Below are 22,941 nucleotides of genomic sequence, written 5' to 3' on the forward strand. Positions count from 1 at the left end.
TGTTAGACAGGTATGTGAGCAGTCGCTCAATAGTGCAGTAGCCTCTGTCTAAAATAAGCAAAGTGGTATCGCTATCAGTTTTATTCCTGTGTAATACATCCATAGGATAACTAAATAGGACTAAACATGGTGTCACTCATTGTGTCATTTTAACCACTATCATTGCATCTAACAGGTAAATGGTAGTTTATTAAGGATTAGCAATATCTCCGGATCATGTATGTGTAGAAGCAGTTCTCACGTTTTTCTGAATCTCCTTTTATGTCTTTGTATGGTGTTGTAATATTACTAACATATAAAGGGATACTATTCTTATCAAAATCAGTATACCCTTTAGCTGCATTGCTTTCTTTACAAAATAGAAGGAACTGGGTGCATGCAACAGTGTCAGGAAATTCAGCTTCCTGTTGCCTTTGGCAGAGCATAGGCATCATCTATGGTGCTTGTATCCTATGAGTGCAGAGCTGAGGGCTTATACCAATGCCTATCAGCACTATGTAACAGCCCTTCTTCAGTCCCGGGCCATTGCAAGTGGTGTGTGTATGCTTCTGGAGAGAAGCCACTGCTATTCAGTCCCCTGCTGCTGTTTGGTTACTCAGGTCATTCCTTTAAGGTAAAGGAGCTAAAATTCTTCACCCTCTGTAGTTCTATTTCCCCTATAAATTGCATTATTTGATGAATCCGGGAGTCACAGAGTACTCTTACAAGAAATTTAGTCTGCAGTAGGAAATACATTGGAAATGGTATATTGTAATCTAGTTTACCCAATGTAGCCCTATCTCCAAAAGTCTAACAGAAACCTACTTGCTTTCATGCCTTGAAAACAATGTTAACCCATGGCTTGGAAATTAATCGCAAAATAACAAACCGTAAATCAGTTCAGTTAATAGACGTGACATTGATTTTTTTTTTAAAATTATTTTACATCCATGCCATCCTGTCTCACAAGATGCTAACTGTGCGCTATCCAATCAGGATTGCTGATATCTGAAAAAACTAAATTCAGCAGCAAGGCGTAACCAGGGGCAGGGCATGTAAAAAGGAGAGTGTTCTAAAATCATAGATTATTCATAATCGAGGTAAAATGTTCAATTAATCGCCAGCCCTATATTAACCTGTATATTAAAGTATAGCAGGTCTTGTTTAACTCCTCCATATGTTTTGGTGTTTATAGACTGTGATGCTCCATTAAATATGGGCACTTCAAATGGTCATACCGTGCCAATCAGTGAGGACACCCCAAATGGGCAGAAACCCACAACTGGAAATGGAGCTATAGCATCAAAAGCGCCTGTGACAGAGGAGCAGAAAGACGATAAGAAAGGTAAATCAATGAATGTATGTAATGGTTAGGATAAGTAGTCACTGCAGAAATGCCATTGTTGCTGTGATATACCTGAGAAGCAGGTACCTAGCTGAATAGACCGAGTTCTAACATTGGCAATGGAGAAGAGCTAGTTGGAAACCCCACCACTTTCCACAATGAGAACTAAACACTGTGGGTGGCCCGGAACCATTCAGACCCTATGCCACATCCCAGCATTATTTTGTCATCTAACCCTTCCTATCTTCAGCACCTGTCCTCCCAGCTTGAGTAAAAGGCCACAGTTTGTTGCTTAGATCTAGTATGCTGTGTGAATAAATGCTGGTGTTGACAGTAATTTTATAATGTATGGACATTGGCAGATAAAAGTCAGACAGCTGGTAAAGAGGTGGCCAATAATACCTGCTGAATGTCAGGCTTCAACAAAATATTGCTGCTGTAAGAGTTGTCTCACAGTTAGCATTCACTAGACATTGATCCATAGAATGGGGCTGTTAGATCCCCGTCCTGGTCCTATGGCCATTTCTGTATCTCTCATAAATTTCCATCTCTACAACAAAAAATGAAGGAGCAGACCTCCCTTTTCTTTTGGATTAGTGTTTGCAGCCTCACCAATAAGTCATTCATAACATGTAAAATTGATATGCCATAAATGCTGTAAAACCACTTTAAAAAATGTGAAGCTGTATAAGACCATGTTCACTTCTGCACATTTGGCGGTTGGCACACAAGGTATACGATGTGGTTATAGCCACATCCAGTCCTCGGTCTGCTAGTGCTATATGTTTTCGGTAAGTGAAATACCCTATAGTTTTAGTTCTTTGTAATGAATGGTTTTGCTGTTACTGTGCAAACAGTAAATACAGCTGAGTGAGAGGTGCCGGCAGACCAGGGACTGAATGAAGCTATAGCAAATCTGGTGCATTGTGTGGCCGCAGCCGAAAAAGACAGGCTCCTCTGTTCTTCCTCCAATAAGCTTAGCCGTTGCTGAGGAGAGGCAGAATAGGAATGAGGTGTTTGTTTTTTAGTCTTTATAGCCTATGGGCAACTATTGAAGCAAAGAGTCTATTTCTGCAGAAGTGCCTGACCATAAATAAGTACTCTTTATTCAGGATAGAATACATAGAGATGCTGTATTATAACAAATAAATATCCTTTAACTAGTGTCTGATCCAATCTGCTCTTAAATTAGAAGCATGCTTTCACTGAACATGGAAATCTGGTGTGCTAACCACCTAATAAAGACCTTTTATCTACATTAATGAGCTTCATGGGTTTCCATTATTGCAAGTGCAGCGGACATATGAGGACCTGTTTCCTCTTCTTTAGCAACTGTTGCACTTTGGAAGGAAGTGTGTTCTGATTTCACACTCCACCTCTATATGACGAGAACTTTTGATGTTGATAGAAGCTCTAGAAAATAAATGCCACGGTAATAATTGAATTATTTTATTTGGCCTGAATACATCCTCTCTTAACTATATAGCTAAAAGTAATGTCTTTTGTATGACCCTTTGCTTTGGGCATGTCCACATGCTCCACAAATGTGTGCAACAAAATTCCCAACCATAGTGACAACACTTGAGGCATTACCGCAAACTTGTGCAGTCATTGGTCACTACAGGTGATCTGGGATTTCTCTGCATGTGGTTGTTGGAGCACGTGCCTTTACCCTTTCAATGAAAAAAATAAAAGGAGATTTGATTCATATGTAGATGGTAAATTATAAACTCTGTATATTTAATGGCTCCCTCTGATCACTTGTACACCTATTTAATGTCTGAAATTCTTCATAGAAGGACTTTGTCAACTTTTCTTCTTTGTAGAAAGGGGTCGTATGTGTCCAGAGTTGCCACCACCTCCTGCTCCACCTCCTCCCAAACCAAAAAAAAATAATGTCCCTCACAAAAATGTAGGCCCTGCTGGCAACCATAAGAAAGGTGAGGCAACTACAAAACAGACTGCAGGTGGTACTAGTAAGCAGCCACCTGCCACCCTTCCAAAGCTGACAAACCGAGCAGCCTCCCGCAGCACTGGTAAGTGTGAGTAGGGGTGCTGGACACCTTGCATGACCGTGCTGTGCATTCCTGGATCCCTAGGCATGAGTTCCCACAATCCTTATTACCTTTTTTCCATCTTGTAATGTTATGTGTAACTGCTTTGGTTTTTAAGATGTTTCTTTCACTGAACAATTTCTACTCTTCTAGAGAAGACAACGGGACCACCTGAGACCAAACCAAAAAGAACAGCCCCACCTTCAAAAAGTTCTGCTGCTTCGGCAAGCCATAAGAAAGATGAGGCTACCAACAAGAAAACAGCCAAAAGTATTTCTAAACAGCTGTCTGCTCCTACACTTAAAATTACAAGTAGAGTTGCGACACAGGAGAGTGGTGAGTTATAAGACCTTGATATTGACTACTGAAGGTGTTAAAGGGGTTGGCCACTTTGGGCTCGTTCACAGGGGGCCGAATCCACCTTAAAATCCGCTCCCTCACAATTGAGGTCTATGTAGACTGAAAGCGTTCTTTTTTTGCGCTAGCGATGTGTTCCCGCTCGCGCAAAAAAGAAGCGAGCTGCCCTTTCTTCAGGCACAGCGTCCGCCTCGTGACAACACCCTCCGGACTAGGCCCATTCACGCCCAAAATCCAGATCAAAATACATGGTCACTAGCCCCCTGTGAACTAGCCCTTTCAGACAATATTGAGAGACAAATAAAAAGTTTTTTGTATAATAAAAAGTTATACAATTTCTGTATCAATTCCTCACAGTTTTCTAGATTTCGGCTTGCTGTCATTCATTCTGTTACTTCTAGTGGCTAAAACTCTGACCATGGTCATGTGATTTACAGTCCATGGTCATGTGATGAGTACACAGGTGAACAGCTCGTTAGTCACAGCACAGTAATCAGACAGCTACCTGATAATCATCTGTTCACCTGTGTGTACATCACATGACCATAGACTGTATATCACATGACCATGGTCAGACTTCTGTGCATTAGAAGTAACAGAATGAATGACAGCAAGCAGAGATCTAGAAAACTGAGAAATTGATACAGAAAGTATATTTGAAAATTGTATATCTTTTTATTGTACAAACCAAAACATTTGTCTTGAATGTGTCTACAGGTGGGTGCATATGAAAAAAATCCCTCTTAAGTGGATACCATTTGACTATGCATAAATGGTTTGGTTACCATAGCAAATTTACTGCCATTGGCCATTACAGGTGGAGCATTTGTTCACAGCATTAGGGTAAGGACGTGTTCGGGTTTTCTTGGTGCTATTTTTGGAGCCAAATCCAAGTTTGAATCATATAGGGTGATAACATGAATAAATGAAAGTACTTCTCCATTGTTTTTATTTGTTTCTAATGCAAAAATCAAGAGTGTATTGTAAAAAAGCAAAATACCGTCTGTCATTTAGATGTTGTCTTTGACTTCTGTTTTTGGTTTCAAAAAGCACTTGAAAAACCTGAATGCGGAAACACGCCCTTACCTCTATCTCCAAATTAGCATCTTTAGTTCCTCATACATGGTGCAAACCAGCTGTGGTAATTGCATGTGTTTGCTTGATATGCTGCATCTGGTTGTGCTACTGTTTTTCATAGTAAGGGGGCATTCATACAGAGGAAGTTGGTGCTGATTCTGGCACAATAAGTCGCGGAAGAATCAGCGCTGAAAAAAAGACTCCCATTCACTTCAATGGGTTCTGTTTACCGCGCGGAAAACGGGACCCATTGAAGTCAATGGGAGTCTTTTTTTTTTTTTACAGCGCTGCTTCTGCTGCGAGTTATCGTTCCAGAATCGGCGCCAACTTCCTGCGTGTGAATTCCCCATGAGTGTGGTGCATGTCTGGTAACTAGTGGGTACTGTATGTGACTAGGCTGCATTGCATTTGAGCATTTTAGGACAACATGATAGTTTGCTAATTCAAATTATGGAGTGCATTCAGATGATCCAGTTAAAACCACATCAAAATCTGCATTGAATTTTTTTTTTAAAAAAAACCACAATTGCATAAAAATGTTTTTTATTTTTTATGTGACTTTTAACCTTACTGTCTGGATTCACCCTGTCTTTAAGTTGTGTTTTGCATGTTCAGGTTTCTAAATGCAAGTGTGTAGGATCTACAAGTTCAGCTGCAATATTTTTGGGCAGATGTTTTGTGGCCTCCAGGCACATAATAATGCTCCCTAGTGGCCCCCAGGTAAGAAGTCATGGTCCCCAGTGCAACTTGCCCATCTGTGCTTCTCTGCATCTCTCTCCTACTCTGTTCCCTCTGTCTGGAGCTGGATGCAGCAGGTCTGCACTGAGCCGCACACATCAATAGCAAATACCTAAATGGTGGAGCAGGAAGCTGAAGGCTTTCTGCTCAGCATTATGTTTACCTATATTGATGTCCTAAGGACACTGACCTAGTTGAATATTGACATGCAGTTTGCTTCTCAGTGGTGTGTCTGGGCCTCCATGGCAGGTTTCCATAGTATCCTGGCTAGGAATGTCTACTTGAGGCCCTTATGAAAGTGAAAGTAGAAAGGTCTCTGGTTGCCATGAGGAACTTCTCAGTAACTAGTATGGTTCTCTCACTAGGCAGGTAACATGGTGATGATGTTCTTGATGGGCATATTGCATTTAGTTTTATCAGTTTTTATAAAATATTTGTGAACAGGTATTTATTAAATTCTCTTATTTTCAGCTGCTTCTTCCAACAAGAAACCTGTTGTATCTAAAACAACTTCTTCCACGCTAACATCTTCATCTCGGTCTAAAACTTCAAAGGAACCCATACCTAGTAAAACGGGCACGTCCAGCACTCCACGTGCCAAAAAATTTCCCAGCAAGTCTGGATCTGTGGATTCCACACATCAGCCAGTGTTATTGCATTCGACAAGTTATTCAGGCCAAAAGAAAGTGGATAGGACAGAACACGCAAAACCCCATATGGACTCTGAGAATTCAAAGATGAGCCAAGATCATTCTTTTGCTGAATTGAAGCCCGGCCCACAATCCACCTCGCCTGCTTTAAAACATCAATTGAAACCAGCATGTAACACAACAGTGTCAACCCAGGAGGTGAATCAGTTTGATCACATTACTGGCGAATGTGAGGATACACAAACCCAAGAAGATGACCACACTGCAACAATCTCAGAAGATGCAAGGGCAGCATGTGTTGATGAAGATAATCCACCAAGGTAAAACGTTCAAAACTAATTTTATGTGTGTTACATGGCTGTGCAGATGTAACAAGTATTTTCTATCTGCAGTCAAAAACACAAGAATGCTTATAAATCCCAGGCACCTTACTTAGATACGGTAGGAGTGTGGCTTATTTTGTTTCAGTAAGTACATTCCAACATAATAGATTAAAAGTCTGTTCTATACAACATTACAATGGGGTTCCTTAAGTATGCACATGAAAATTTGCAATTCCATGGATAGTTACAGGGCTATCGATGACAAATAGGTCACATGTAAGGGGGTTGACACATAGGGGACTGGCATAGATTTGTGGTATAAGTCATTCCAGTTTTCTGATGTTAGTTATAGTAAATCTGTGTGACACACTGAGTAATTCCAGGCTATTACTCATTACTGAGGAGGTGACACACTATGTATCTGGATGTAGTTATACCTGCAGTCAGTTCTGGGGTCACAGGAGGGGTCACTAATAAGTAAGTGACACACTGAGTAATTCCAGGCTATTACTCACTAGCTTTTACTCGCGACTTTGTCTGCGGTGATTTGAGAATTGGGCGGACACAGACGTGTGAAACTGTAAAAGTGCTTTAAAAAGTTTGGTGGGCTAGCAGATGTGATGTGTTATATTGTGTATGTAGTGATACAGACAATGTGATGTGTTGTATTGTGTATATCGTGATACAGACAATGTGATGTGTTGTATTGTGTATGTCGTGATACAGACAATGTGATGTGTTGTATTGTGTATGTCGTGATACAGACAATGTGATGTGTTGTATTGTGTATATCGTGATACAGACAATGTGATGTGTTGTATTGTGTATGTCGTGATACAGACAATGTGATGTGTTGTATTGTGTATGTCGTGATACAGACAATGTGATGTGTTGTATTGTGTATGGCGTGATACAGACAATGTGATGTGTTGTATTGTGTATGTCGTGATACAGACAATGTGATGTGTTGTATTGTGTATGTCGTGATACAGACATTGTGATGTGTTGTATTGTGTATGTCGTGATACAGACAATGTGATGTGTTGTATTGTGTCAGACAATGTGATGTGTTGTATTGTGTCACAATGTGATGTGTTGTATTGTGTATGTCGTGATACAGACAATGTGATGTGTTGTATTGTGTCAGTCAATGTGATGTGTTGTATTGTGTCAGACAATGTGATGTGTTGTATTGTGTATGTCGTGATACAGACAATGTGATGTGTTGTATTGTGTCAGACAATGTGATGTGTTGTATTGTGTATGTCGTGATACAGACAATGTGATGTGTTGTATTGTGTCAGTCAATGTGATGTGTTGTATTGTGTATGTCGTGATACAGACAATGTGATGTGTTTATATAGTGGAAAGCTATATGTAAATGTGAGTGAGTAGAGTGAGGGCTACTCCTGAGGTGACAGTAAGGAGTGTGCAGGCAGGTTGAGGCAGGAAATGCCAGGCAGTGTGTGTGAGTGTGTATGTAGTGATACAGACAATGTGATGTGTTGTGTATGTAGTGATACAGACAATGTGATGTGTTATGTGAGTGAGTAGAGTGAGGGCTACTCCTGAGGTGACAGTAAGGAGTGTGCAGGCAGGTTGAGGCAGGAAATGCCAGGCAGTGTGTGTGAGTCTATAGCTGGGGCTAGGAGTCCTGCTTTTGTGAGTCTCCTGCTAGGAAGCCATGTTGTTTAGTGGCACCAAAAGTAGCCTGTGACTCAATCCTAAGGGTAAACTATGTTTGTGGAAAATTGCACGCAAATCCGTCCAGGCGTTTTAGCGTGATTGAGGAACAAACATCCAAACACACAAACTTTCACACTTATAATATTAGTAGGATTACTGAGGAGGTGACGCACTACGTACCTGGATGTAGTTATACCTGTAGTCAGTTCTGGGGTCACAGGTACTGTCACTAATAAGTAAGTAACACACTGATTAATTCCAGGATATTTCTCATTACAGAGGGGATGACACACTATGTACCTGGATGTAGTTATACCTGCAGTCAGTTCTGAGGTCACAGATACTGTCACTAATAAGTAAGTGACACACTGAGTAATTCCAGGATATTTCTCATTACTGAGGAGGTGACGCACTACGTACCTGGATGTAGTTATACCTGCAGTCAGTTCTGGAGTCACAGGAGGGGTCACTAATAAGTAAGTGACACACTGAGTAATTCCAGGCTATTACTCATTACTGGGGGGGTGACACACTATGTACCTGGATGAAGTTATACCTGCAGTCAGTTCTGGGGTCACAGGTACTATCACTAATAAGTAAGTGACACACTGATTAATTACAGGCTATTACTCATTACTGAGGGGATGACACACTATGTACCTGGATGTAGTTATACCTGCAGTCAGTTCTGGGGTTACTGGTACTATCACTCATAAGTTAGTGACACACTGATTAATTCCAGGCTATTTCTCATCATTGTCAGATCTATGGAGTTAGTAGGCCAAACATCAATTATTTTTTCACCAACCAACTTTGACTCAAATGTCTGACAGTCATGGTCACCCAAGAAGCAGTAAAGCTCTATGAATTACTATGAAAGTAAATTTAAACAAATCATGCCTCTAATTAATTATACTATACCAATAATTGTATAAAATAATTAAAAATATTAATTTTATTTTGAAGCTGGAGTTATCTCTGACTCCAGCCAAAATAGATTCTTACTTTAACCCGACAGCCCTGATTATTGGCCTTGTTAACAGCAAAATTTCACAGACAGGCTGCGTTTACACAGCGCTTTTTTTGCTGAAGGACTGTGTGCATTTTTAAATTGCAGTAGTGAGTGTGGTGTTAATGTGCATTTCACCTGTGTAATAACATCCACTACACTGAAAACCTCTGATTGCTAACCTATAGGTAAGATGCAGAGTAACAGGTGCTGTTCATTACTGCAGTTCTTAAAGGGATCCTAGCAGTCAGACACAATTTTTCTAGGTACCACGTCAGAATAGCCTTAAGAAAGGCTATTCTTCTCCTACCTTTCGTCATCTTCTCCAGGCCGCCATTTGCCTACAATCCCGGTTCTTGTCGGTATGCAAATTTGCTCTCTCACAGTACTGGGGGCGGGCCCCAGCACTCAAACAGCACTGGGGGCGTCCCCAATGCTGCAAGAGAGCTCTCTCCAGCGTCGCCTCAATCTTCGTCAGCAGCATCCTCTTCAGCCTCTTCTTCTGGCGGTGGCTTGTAACTTCTAGGCCTCGGGCCTTGGGCAGAGCAGACTGCGCATGCCCACAGGCTACGAGAAAATGACCGCCTACAATACTGTGCAAGTGGCCATTTTTCTCGTGGCCTGTGGGCATGCGCAGTCTGCTATGCCCAAGACCTAGAAGTTACAAGCCACCACCAGAAGAAGAGGCTGAAGAGGACGCTGCTGACGAAGATGGAGGCGGCGCTGGAGAGAGCTCTCTTGCAGCATTGGGGACACTCCCAGTGCTGTTTGAGCGCTGGGGCCCACCCCCAGTACTGCAAGAGAGCTAATTTGAAAGGTAGGAGAAGAATAGCCTTTCTTAAGGCTATTCCGACGTGGTACCTAGAAAAAATTGTGTCTGGCTTTTAGGATCCCTTTAAGTAAAAGTGTGCAATGTAAACCTAGCCTAATCTGAAATGGCGAGGAATCAGTGTGTTACTAAGGGATGGCAACTCTGACCCCAGACCTGACTACAGATATAATTGTGTTCAGTACATTGTGTGTCGCCACCCTTATGGTTTTGCCTAGGAAGAGTTAATGAAATGCCTGAGACTAATATTACATATTACTGATACTAAGTAAATACTGCTATGGAAACAGGTAAATGTGCCGTTCAGGAATGTTAATAGAACTCTTCATGATTTTTTTTTTTTTTTTTTTTTTTATTAGTGAAATGACCATGGAAAGCCAAGAAGACAACTCAAGTCTGAGAAGTCATGAAGTGACAGATGAACCTTCTGATATTTCAGTCAATCCTGATGGAGAAAGTGAAGGAAAAGGAAGCCAGACTAGTGACTCTGACTCAGATGGACCTATCCTTTACACAGATGATGATGACGATGATGATGACAGTACAGAAAGTGAGAAATTGACAAACATTTTTACAATGAGTTACTTTGTACATTTTCAAGAAATGGATATTCTTAACTTTATTTACATGGATAGAAAGCAGTGGCGTAACTAGGAATGGCGGGGCCCCGTTGCAAACTTTTGACATGGGGCCCCCCTCCCCAAACCGATGCCGAAGACCTCGACTGACCCCCTCCTCCGCACTCTATTATGTCCCTTAGTAAGCCCTGCACACAGTATTATCCCCAATAGTGTCCCCTGCACACACAGTATTAACCCCTATAGTGTCCAATGCACACAGTATTAACCCCTATAGTGTCCAATGCACACAGTATTATCCCCCATAGTGTCCCCTGCACACAGTATTTACCCCTAGTGTCCCCTGCACACACAGTATTATTAACCCCTATAGTGTCCAATGCACACACAGTATTAACCCCTATAGTGTCCCCTGCACACACAGTATTATTAACCCCTATAGTGTCCAATGCACACACAGTATTAACCCCTATAGTGTCCAATGCACACACAGTATTAACCCCTATAGTGTCCAATGCACACAGTATTATTAACCCCTATAGTGTCCAATGCACACAGTATTATTAACCCCTATAGTGTCCAATGTACACACAGTATTAACCCCTATAGTGCCTCTGCACACACAGTATTATCCCCCATAGTGTCCCCATATGTCCCACTGTGGACACCTATAAACATTTATTATACTCTGGGGTCTGAAAAGACCCCAGAGTATAATAATCGGAGACCCGGGGGATTAAAACCATTAAAAGAACAGAGACAGTTGCTTACCTGTTCCTGTCGGCTGTCCTGTCCGCTCTTGTCCAGCTTTAATGACGTCAGACGTCACATGACCCGGGAAGCTGGCCTGGGTCATGTGACGTCAGACACGAATGACGGAGGCCTGGCAGGATCGCGGAGAGGTAAGTAACACTGTTTTTTATGTTACCTTACCCCTCCCGGTGTGCCGATCATTATACTCGGGGGTCTGCAAAGACCCCCGAGTATAATGATAGCCTCTGTGGGCCCCGCAGTGTCACTTGCCGATCCCGGCCCAGCCAGGATCGGCAAGTGAATGGGGCCCGTAACGGACTTTTAAAAAAAAAAAAAAAACCGCAGCGGTAGCGGCTGTCACCGGGCCCCCTAATGGCCCGGGCCCTGTGGCAGCTGCTACTGCTGCTACCACGGTAGTTACGCCCCTGATAGAAAGGAATATGCTACATAACATTACATAAAAAGTCCCAAGAAAACAGTTAATATTTTATCCTGTAAATTCTTTAAGACTTACTATAACCCACTATAGCCATTCCTTAGAGATAGCTTGCAATAAGGAGTCATTCAAGCCACTTTTTTTCTTCACTTTTTGACTTTAGTAAGAAAGATTTACATTCTTTAGTCAGATTCCAGATAAAGAGTTATTCTATTTCTATGGTAGCAGGTAGCACTTACATACATGTTAAAAGAGCCTGCTGATTGATGTTTGGGTTCTGGTTCCTCTGCCAGTGAACTAAGCAAGTAAGGCTCTTTGCTTCTATTTAGTTACCAGTTCTCCTGACCTGCACTTTATTGATCCAGATTTACCATTCTCGTTACAACTAGACACTGGTATTTCTTTGGTGCAATGTGGCGCACCTAGTTTGGGATAAAAATTTGACTTGCTATACATGTGGGTATGGATTCTCAGAAAAAGGGGCATGCCTTAGATGTGCCATGATGCTTCAAAAATTTGCCAAAATTGTATCTCAAAATTCTAACTCAAATTAAGCCAACAAAAAAATGGTGATGTAAAATTGACTAGATAATTTAGAGATTTATCTTCCAGCATCATCCACACTGCCTAAGTTTGCACTGGCTATTAGTAAATCTGGGCCACAGTGTTTTTGCAGGGAGTCTATGTTCCAGGATCCTTACACTTTTTTTTTTCGTGCTGACGTGTACAGATTAGCAAAGTTTACATTGACATAAAGCATCAAGCCTCACCACAGAAGGTAACAAAAGCCATTGAAAAAGTCGAGCTAAAGTTATGTGCCACAGTGTATTTACTTAAAAGCATTTTGTATTCTGTATTAATGCCGGAAGTGTCAAGCTAAAATTTGCCACATCTGTTCGAATATGCTATTGTGGAAATGCCCATGTAATGCAGAATCTATCATTTGAGTGGAAACTTGGGAAGAATATGCAAATCTGTCTTCCATGATGTAATTAGGAAGACAGAACCTCAGCCATGAACCCCTATAGGGGGCGCTCCCTTTAACATCATGCCTGACCTTCCAAGGCCTTGTGTTTACTCTCCCGGTGTAGAGAGTACTGACCTGGTAGAGGTGAGAGGCTATAGACAGGCTCAGGGGAAGAATATGCAAATCTGTCTTCCATGATGCAATCAGCTAGCATCCTCTATTGGTGTGCACATACTGAGGCAATGTCTTCCTAATTACATTATGGAAGACAGATTTGCATATTCTTCCCATGATCCCTTGCACAGTGGAGAGCTAAAGGCTTAATAAGACTCCACACACCTATATGGTGGGGTCTCTCCCTATGGAGTGACGATATCCCCCCGAGCTTGAGTGGAAACTGTGTAGCTTTTCTTGTTTCCCCAAGAATAATATCTTACTCTTTTAGGCTAAGGCCCAATGCAGCTAATCACTGTAAAAAAAAATGCTCTTGAAAAGACTGCAATGAAAGCATATTGCGTTTTGTCCGCAACGCTTTTCACAGAAAGTCTGCAGAGTTTTCCCTCTGTGAACTTTCTGCCTTTATATCTATACGGGAAGCACCATTGTTTCCAAAAGTACAGTATAATTGACTTGCTGTGATTTACAAAAGCGCAAGTGTTTTTGAAATCACACCATTTCCACTGTGGATTTTTTTTTTCAGCAATGTGTGGATGGGATTATCCAGGATCCCATCCACTTTGCAGTAATGCAAAAGAGTTTTTTGCTGCTGCATTTCGCCGCGGCCAACACGCTTCGTTTTTGCAACATCTTGAAAAACAACTGTAAAATGTGATCAACAGTAAAAAAAAAAAAAAAAATCCAATATCTCTGTGAAATAACTAGTTGTGGTGTATTTTACACTGACCATTAATAATATCTATTAATATAGCAGTAATATAATATCCATTAATAGAGCTGCAAAATGTACAGGAACGTAAGCCCTTTATATTAACTTGTGTAAACATAACGGCATACATAAGCACATACAAATGATACAAACACACAGGTAGAATGGTATTCTTTGTGTCTGACAGTATGTCAGTGAGCACACCATCACAGTCATAGTATAAGTATACTGACAAAGTGACAAACTGTCAGGCACTGTTCAATATAGTAATGAGGACACACTGTGCTAGTACTGCAACGTGTACTGCAATTGAAGGCCTGGAGGATGCTATACAATACAGACATTCAGCTTTCCCATACATTAATTTAAAAAGTCCCATATCTCTTATCTGAGGTGTCACCCAAGATATATAAATTTTTTTTCACGTAGCTTATTCCAAACCTAACAAAATTTATATGGCTGCTTGGAATGTACTTTTATGCACTTGTATAATTTTCCTGTCTTGTTTTTATATAGTAATTCAGCAGAAGTATTTTTATAACTTTGTCCATAAATAATAAAAATTATCTTGTCAGGTACGTTAGCAAGTAAAATCCGTAGAAGAGATACACTCGCTATAAAACTAGGCAACAGGCCATCTAAAAAAGATTTAGAAGACAAGAACATTCTACCACGTAATTCTGAAGAAGAACGTCAAGAACTGTGGCAGCAGATTGGGACAAAATTAGTAAGGTATTTGTTTCACCCGCCTCCGCTATCATTAGATAGAACTTTCAAAATCCCATCCACATGTAACAGATCTTTCTGCAGTGGATTTCAACGCATATTGCGTATTTCGCCATGCATGTAACACACTTCATTTGAATTTATCCTTCCAGTATTATCATAAATTGCTCTATGAAATCTTTATAATGTGAGTATTAAAATTCCCAGATTTTGGACATGCTGATACTCTTGTACAGAATGGGCAAATCTTAAAATACAAAGGCACTGCTAAAAATGTCTGCTGTTAACTCATCCCATTTAAATTAACAGGAGCGGACATGTTGAAATCCAACATGTTTGACCCTTCTTTCCCCTGACATCAGCCATTAGGAGGAGAGTCAACACATTAAATAGATGGTTACTTGTGCCAAAATTGGTGGGTTTTGCTTAAATTTATGTAATGTGTATGGCCACTTCACGTATAGATGGATATAATACTCTAGATGGTTGACTTCCTTGTGGCAATATGAATGTGTCTGTCTCTCATTTGGTGTTATGGCTGCACTTGTGTTTTAAGTGCTTTCAAAGGTTCACATCTGCACTTGGGTTTCCATTCTTCGGGTCCGTTTCTGGACCGAATAATGGAAACCCAATCCGCTTTAAAAGTGGTTTCCCGCGAAAACCCATAGACCCCATAGACTGTAATGGGGTCTGCCAGGCTTTTGCCCAAACAATGCAAGCATGACTTTTCTCTCCACATTTTTTAAAGCTGAATGGAGAATACGGTAGAATCCCTGAGTGCTCACGGAGCGCAGATGTGAACTTACCCTGAGTGGACTGAACCTGGGAGCCTTAGAGGTCACCAGAAAAGACCACAGCCACAAGTGCATTTATGTGTAATGTAATAGGTCATTTCTATATAATATTCTCCTTCTCTTCAGAATAGTTTAATATGTGTTACTAACTGGCAGTAACCTGAAGTAATCTGTGTATGTTTCATTCTCATTTATTTTTTAGGAGATTAAGTCAGAGACCAACTAGTGAAGAACTGGAACAAAGGAATATCTTAAAACGTTAGTAAATTTGTTTCACTACATCCACCATTTCCAATTCTTAGCATCTGATAATAGGGGCTGCTCCACTGATTCCAGCACAGTTGGAAGTTTCTCTCTAGCCCCCACCCTTTATGAGTAACAAGCCCAGTTAGATTTGGTGCCTGATGTGCTATTTAACCTCTTCCGGATTGCTCATACACTATATACCACCTCTATCTCTGTAATAACATAAATATACATCCTTGGTTAGCCTGCTGTACAAGATCATGCAGCTATTTGATACTGCAGCCGGACATACCATGGAAAAGGCAAGGACTTTTTATTACTGTCCCTGCTTTCCTGATCGCTGTGCGCACAGCTATGGGAGCCCCCATCATGCAACTCCCCTCTGACCCACACCTGACCCTCTGAGTACAAGTCTGTGGATGAATACTGTCAGGGGGACTTTTCACACAGCCCAGCAATGATTCTGAGCGGTAAGGCTCACCCTTCTGACAGTGGAGAGATATCGGTGACGAAATTAACGACACCATATGGGGGCACATACCATGAAAGCTGACAGTGCATTGAATTCAGCACACTGTCGGCTTTCTAGCAGTATATAATACTGAAGATTTATGAGGACTTAAAAGGTCATCTTTAAACTAACTAAATGCTTTTTTTCTGTCACTTTTGTATTATAGTTAATGGAATTGGGTGATTATGTCCAATCGATCATGATATCATAATCGAGGTAAAATGACCTAAATCAAATTCACGTTTATTTGAACATAATTACCCAATTCTAATAATTATAATATCAACAATTAATTTTGGTCACTCCCCTTTTACATGCCACACCCCCATTCATATACCACTGAATTTTGGTTTCAGTTAATCACATATCAGTAGTTCTGATTGGATATTGTACAGTAAGTGACATATCCTTTAGTCAATGGCAGTGTGAGACAGGATGGCATGGGTGTAAACTAACTGAAATAATTGATGTCAGCAAGATCACATTCATTAAATGAGCTGACTTTCAGTTATTTTGCCCAGCTGTGAGTATTACAAGACTTAGTACATTAGTTTTCTAGATTCAGAGACTTATTAGAATGGTGGGTTTTTTTCCCTAAGGTTACCTTTTACTCCATATCCAATACATATGGGTAGATCATTTAAATGTTTTGATACTGTAATTGTTTGTTTGTTTGTTTTAGTGAACTGTGTAAAGCAAATTTTAGCTGTGTTTACCACGGATATTAACTTCTTGTTGTGGAAATATTAAAGCCTTGTTATAAATAAGCCAATAATCGCCATGTTTGGGATTCTGTACATTATATAATGATATCCTATTGTTAGGATCAATATTAGATCGATTGGGTCTAACATATGGAACCCCCACTGTTCAGCTGATTGTAGAAGCAAATGCTGTAGCCTCTTCAACGTATGCTAAGCGTTAGTGCTCTACATAGCATAGTGGCTGTACCTGGTATAGCAGTTCACTTAGATGGGATTGAGCTGCATATTAACCATGTGACTGATGACGGTGACCATCTGTCACTAAGAAAACACTGAACTGCTTAGTTCCTACAGTCATCTGATTGGTCACTGTGAAGGATCTCGCCTCGCCAAAACTGCTTTGGCCCCGCTGCTGGCACACCTGGCCTTGCCACGGGCAAAACTGCAATCATCCTCTTACCTTTACTGTCTGCTCTCAACCTGAGAGGGACCAAGTCTTATAGGATAATTCGAGACGAGCTTGCATAGGTATGTTAAGGCATTTGCCAGGAGATCACAATAAGCTTTGATCTAAGCAACTTCCAACAGTTAATTAGACTTGTCCATTTGTCCAAAAAATAGGGAAAAGGAAAAGGGAAAACACAGCCCACTTACTTGACCTTCAAATAACTTGAGAAGTCTATCCACGGTGATGCCGTTTCAGTATTAGAAATTGGAGGAAGCCCGGATACGCCCCATCGGCTTGGGACACAAATGCAAAAAATCGGTGAACAAGATCCAGCTCCACTCCAAGGTCTTTTTCAAATAAAACTTAGCATTTATTGATGCACTGAATAAAATCCAATCAAAATTGAAGAAACATAAGCACCATTATGGTGTTTCCATTGTTACAGAAGACGCAACTGACGCGTTTCGAGGATTATTCCTCTTAGTCGTAGCCTAGTTCTCTACCTCCTTATTAGGAGGTAGAGAACTAGGCTACGACTAAGAGGAATAATCCTCGAAACGCGTCAGTTGCGTCTTCTGTAACAATGGAAACACCATAATGGTGCTTATGTTTCTTCAATTTTGATTGGATTTTATTCAGTGCATCAATAAATGCTAAGTTTTATTTGAAAAAGACCTTGGAGTGGAGCTGGATCTTGTTCACCGATTTTTTGTCCATTTGTCATCAGCCTTCACACCCTGCTAAGGTAACAAGATCAATTATATACCATATAGGCCCCCAAGATATGTAATTGTGGGTCCGTTCATCACACTGATACACTACATAGATATTTACAGACTTGGCTGAAAATCATAATTGAGGGCCAGTTCATCACCGTGATCATCCAATACTCAAAAAACCCACCAATCTAACTTTTAGAACCTTTATGACCTATCCCTAAGGTTGGCCATCAATGTGTAAGTTCCAGACTACTCCTTTAATGTGTTAGTAAATATTGCGGTACAACATTTGAACATTTGGCCTCCTCTAGCTGTCAATGGCAGGAAATGTCTTCCAGAAAAATACTTTACAAACAGCTGTAAAAACAACTAAAGGAACAATATCACAATGGTTCACTCTTGGACCTGTTACTCCATAGAGAACTGGCTGCTTTCACTTGCCAACTGTTGACAAATCAAAATTATGTTCATATTTATACACCGAAAGTTGTCACGGTGTTAGCCGATGAGACCTTTTGCTTCTAAATCAGTCTGCATTCGTTTTGGAATCCACTAAGTACTGGAAACGTTCCTCTGAGATTCCATATTAACTTAATGGTGTATCATGTAGTTGGTGCTAATTTTTTTTATTGTAAATTTATGCTATAAATCTTCCATTCTCTAATATGTTTTAATGGATCGACTACTAGTGATTGATTTGGGATTTGGCTTAAACCTAAAATTTTGCAAAAAAGCTCCTTTTGGAATAGTACAAAAATCGATCCCTGTGCTCTTCAGTTTTTCAGAACAGGCCTCTACCCAGTTCCTTGGTAGGCAAAATACTCAATCTTATTCCCAATAGTCACATCATGTTTCCGTTATCTTAGTCACAGATTTTAAAGTTATTGTAACACGAATACACATGTACAGATGTAGCGAAGTTTAATATGACAGAGTTGCTAATTGCTTTAACACCACTTTTTTCCTGCTTCTGCTAATATATTTTTGCTAAAATATTGTCATGAGAACAAAAGAATACTTTAGACCCCCTTTAAGAAAGCTTTTGGGCATGCTTGTTTATGCAATTATGTCAGTTAGTTTAAAATGGAACACATACACTGATGAGAGTTAACACATCTTCACACATGGTAGAAGACATAAATAGGCATGGAGGAGACTGAAATCAAGTGTAAAAAAAATCCATAGTCTGATTAGGTCAAAACTGAACTACTATGTCATAAAAATTACATTTTATGACAAAAACAGCTGAATTGATCCTTTATAGATTAAATAATGTAATTTCTTCAAAAGTTACTGACCTAAAGCAAATTCAGTAATTTTCTTGGTGTGCAGTTAAGAAATGAAGTTATCCCTTCTATAAAATGCATGGTATAATTAACATCGTTTTACTTAGATTTTACTTTTATATTGTTATATAATTTTATTGTAGAAAAGAATGAAGAAGAAGAACAGGAGGCAAGAAGAGAGCTCAAGCGAAGGTTGACACGGAAGGTATGTGTTTTAGATTATCTAGAACAGGTGGTGCTATATCTGTTTTATCTGTTAGTGCCATTGACCATTGTGACCAATTGTTTACCATCAGATTAAGACAAGAAATTAAGTTGGTTTATAAGCCAGGCATTCTTGACTATGGAAATCTTCTGATGAGTAGTTTAGGAATAGAGATGAGTGAGTAGTATTCGATCGAATACCTCCCCTGCATAGTTATTGATGTAAAAAAGCGCCAGGGAAGGTGGGAGGCGTCATTGAATTTTTAGTGCATTTACCGCATGGTATTTGACCGATTACATCAATATCTATGCAGGGGGAGGTATTCGATCGAATACTACTCGCTCATCTCTATTTAGGAAGCCTTGATGAGATCAATGTACAAAACAGTACCACCCTTTCTGAGAAGGACCCTTTTTTTCTGTCTCTATTGGAAATGAAAATGATGCATACCTAAACTTTCAAATGACATTTGTAAAGATACTTCCGTTTTTGGCTATATGTTAATGAGCTTTCTGGAGCATCAAGAACCTTGACCATAAATAGCAATGCCCTTGTTTCTTGAAAGAGCTCATTTGCAGATTGATAAAAATCGGGATATCATCAACCGAGGCATCAATGCACACAGGATAAACACTGTTTGATTCGTGTAATCCTAACCTGTGTATATTCGCCATGAGTAAGGGACGGATGTCCCGAAACGCGTAGGCTAGTTCTTATGTCATATACACATATGCCGTAAGTTCCTTTGATTTTGTTTTTCACTTACCTGTTTTTCTGGTGCTATAATGAGGAAAGTTTTTTATATTTTTTTTTTTTTTTTTTCAAATAAAAATTCTAAAATTTAAAAAAAATGAAGACATTTTTGCTCTGTTGTGCTGAATAACTCTTTAATGTGATTTGTGCCTTTTGGATCCCCACCGGAGGATGTTTTTTCGGGCACACAGAGCGGTTACTGGATGCAATAGATTGGGATAAGCAGAGCTGTGGACCTTTTCTTTATTGTGTTGTGTATATTCTGGGTTCTGATGACGGACTTCTTAACACCTTTAGGCTAAGGCCCCACGTTGTGGGGCTGTGGGTTTTTTTAGCCAAAGTCAGGAGTGGATTGGAAAGGAATGGGAAATATAAAGAAAGTTGTTATTCTTACCCCTTCTGTTTAATCCATTCCTGACTTTAGCTCAAAAAACCGTAGCAAAATCTGCAATAAAAAAAAAGCGGTGTTTCTGCAACATGGGGCCTTAGGCTATGGCCTGACGTTACGGAAATGTAGCATTAGATATCTGTACTGTCTGTATTCACTTAGCACTGTGCTAAGCTTCGTTCTTGTCTGCATTGTACACATTGCAAGCCTTTACTATGTAGCTGACAGCAATATGAGCCTGTGAAAAGATGAAGCCAGGGCCTAGCAGAACCCTCCTCTATTAACTTTTAATAAGTCCTATATTAAAGTGTATAAGAAACTGGATTTTCTAAACTGAACAACCCATATGGTAAACCATTGTCTGAGCGTGCTTACATTCACTGTAAATGTCTCACCATTTATTCCTTTTTCCTCTAAATAGTGTCTCACCCTGACACTAAAGCGTTACTATACAGTAGGTAGGACAGTGATGTGAGAAAATATGAGCTGTATATTTGGGTCATGTTTAAATAGGTCATTGGGAAGGAATCTCTTATTTTTAGACCCTTCACAGTGCCCTTGTGATAAGAATAGAGTCCTCATTCGCTTAATATAAGGTATAGTTAACATTTGGTACTGTAGGTTGTAGCTGTATTCTCTTCTTCATTCTCTGTTTCTCATTTACAGCTCAGCCTGAGGCCTTCAGTGGCTGAACTACAGGCCAGACGTATCTTGCGCTTCAACGAATATGTGGAGGTTACTGATTCCCTGGACTATGACCGCCGTGCCGATAAACCCTGGGCTAGGTTAACTCCTGCTGACAAGGCAAGGACAAACAACAGTTTGCGTATAGACACATAGTATGGTCTTTATTGTATTTAGATAATTTAATTGCCACTTTGTGTAGATTTTCTACAATAGACCACCCAACAATCATAGTTGCATGTGTTTTCCTCTTAACCACAAACCAGAGAAATCCTACAGAACTGGATGTTGGTTAAAAATCATACATTTATTCATTCACTCAATTTAAAACAGACATAAAGAGAATAACAACTAAGTCCCTACAGAGGGGAGAAGAATGTAGTGGGGAAACATCAATTTATGAAAAGCAATACACAGCATGTAGAGGGGGATGTATCATCTAACCAAAAAGGATAGAGGCAGCAAGCTATAAAACGGTCATGCAGAAGGAATGGCCCTAGAAAGTAGATTGCTCCAAATACATGCAGCATATGAAAGAAGTATAGAAATGGCAAACTAAACCCGCTTTGGGACACCTAATACTACAGTGTGCTGTGTTTTTTTTATCCTCCAAATGCGTGTTTTAATTTGTTCATTAAGAAATGAATTTCTTCTGATACTGTGTTTGATCGGTGGTTTGCATTTAGAGTTTAGAAATTTTCTATCTATGGGAGTATTAATTGGCAATGCTCTACATGTCTTATGCTTATTGCCTTTAACAATAGATGTTTGTTAAAAATGTACAGGTCTACAGATGGTTAAAATAACCCTTGGGATTGCTGTGAAAGCAGCCATAAGAAAATGGCCACTTACACCAGTTTACTGTGTAAGCAGCCACAGGAAAATTACCACTGGCATCCGTAGTTGGCTCTGCCCAAGGCCTGACGGCAGAGCCGCCTGCGCATGCCTAGAAGTTTGAAGCCAGCGCCAGAAGAAGACTCAGGGAGAGGCCGTTCCAGGCGAAGATAGAGGCGGCGCTGGAGAGTTCTCTCGCAGCATTGGGGGCGCCCCCAGTGCTGTTTGAGCGCTGGGGACCACCCACAGTGCTGTGAGAGAACTCATTTGCATACAGAAGAAAACCGGGATTTCTACCGAACGGTGGTGTGGAGAAGACCTCTAAAGGTAGGAGAAGAATAGCCTTACTTAAGGATATTCCTACGTGTTAGGGACAAAAAATAGCATTTTAGTGAGAGAATCCCTTTAAGGAATTGGACAAATCACAGAGGAGGAGGGATAGGTGAAACATAAAAAATCATACTTCCCTGTCCTCAGTGCTCCGGTGTCTGCAGTCTCTGTCTGTTCAGACATGTGCCATGCCTTCCCCGCCGTAAGTCATTTTTCCTGCCACCTCTGCAATTTTTTCTAATCTTAAGGGGGTTATCTAAGGTATATTAAAGCTTATCCACAATTTATTAATTTATTTTTTTTTAGCAGCTGGGAATGAGGTTAGCTGAAAGGAGTTTGTCATTTAACCTCAATTGGTGGAGATTAAATTTAGTTACTGAATACACTGGACTTGTGAGCTCTTTCAGTCCCTTGATGGACTCCTAAAACACACACTCTTTAATATCAGAAATGAGAAGTTTTAAAATGGATTATAGATCTATTCCGATGTGGATTTTATAAATACATACACCAGTCTCATCTGCTTAATAATGTATGCAGTTTGTATTGCGCAATCTGGTGAAAGATCTCTTTAATAACTTTAATTCGCCTTTTCACAGTTTAATACGGTTTAAAAAAAAGTTGAGTACGTTTAGATTTCTCTTGT

The 22,941-nt window shown here is 40.2% G+C and overlaps 1 protein-coding gene across 4 annotated transcripts in view; it reads left to right on the forward strand.

Moving 5' to 3' along the window:
* PHACTR2 (phosphatase and actin regulator 2) overlaps positions 1-22,941 on the forward strand; it is a 69,499-nt gene that overhangs the window by 34,854 nt on the left and 11,704 nt on the right. Inside the window, exons 4-12 of one of the 4 annotated variants that reach the window (XM_075267873.1) lie at positions 1,175-1,324; positions 3,151-3,360; positions 3,532-3,714; positions 6,022-6,520; positions 10,407-10,597; positions 14,243-14,399; positions 15,390-15,445; positions 19,245-19,306; positions 21,114-21,251. In XM_075267873.1, coding sequence (XP_075123974.1) covers positions 1,175-1,324; positions 3,151-3,360; positions 3,532-3,714; positions 6,022-6,520; positions 10,407-10,597; positions 14,243-14,399; positions 15,390-15,445; positions 19,245-19,306; positions 21,114-21,251 — 1,646 coding nt within the window. Of the gene's footprint in view, positions 1-1,174; positions 1,339-3,150; positions 3,361-3,531; positions 3,715-6,021; positions 6,521-10,406; positions 10,598-14,242; positions 14,400-15,389; positions 15,446-19,244; positions 19,307-21,113; positions 21,252-22,941 lie in introns of all 4 variants that reach the window. The other 3 variants (XM_075267875.1, XM_075267876.1, XM_075267877.1) reach the window with 3 other exon arrangements.

This window comes from Leptodactylus fuscus, chromosome 3 (assembly GCF_031893055.1).
Source record: "Leptodactylus fuscus isolate aLepFus1 chromosome 3, aLepFus1.hap2, whole genome shotgun sequence".
NCBI classification, from domain to species: domain Eukaryota; kingdom Metazoa; phylum Chordata; class Amphibia; order Anura; family Leptodactylidae; genus Leptodactylus; species Leptodactylus fuscus.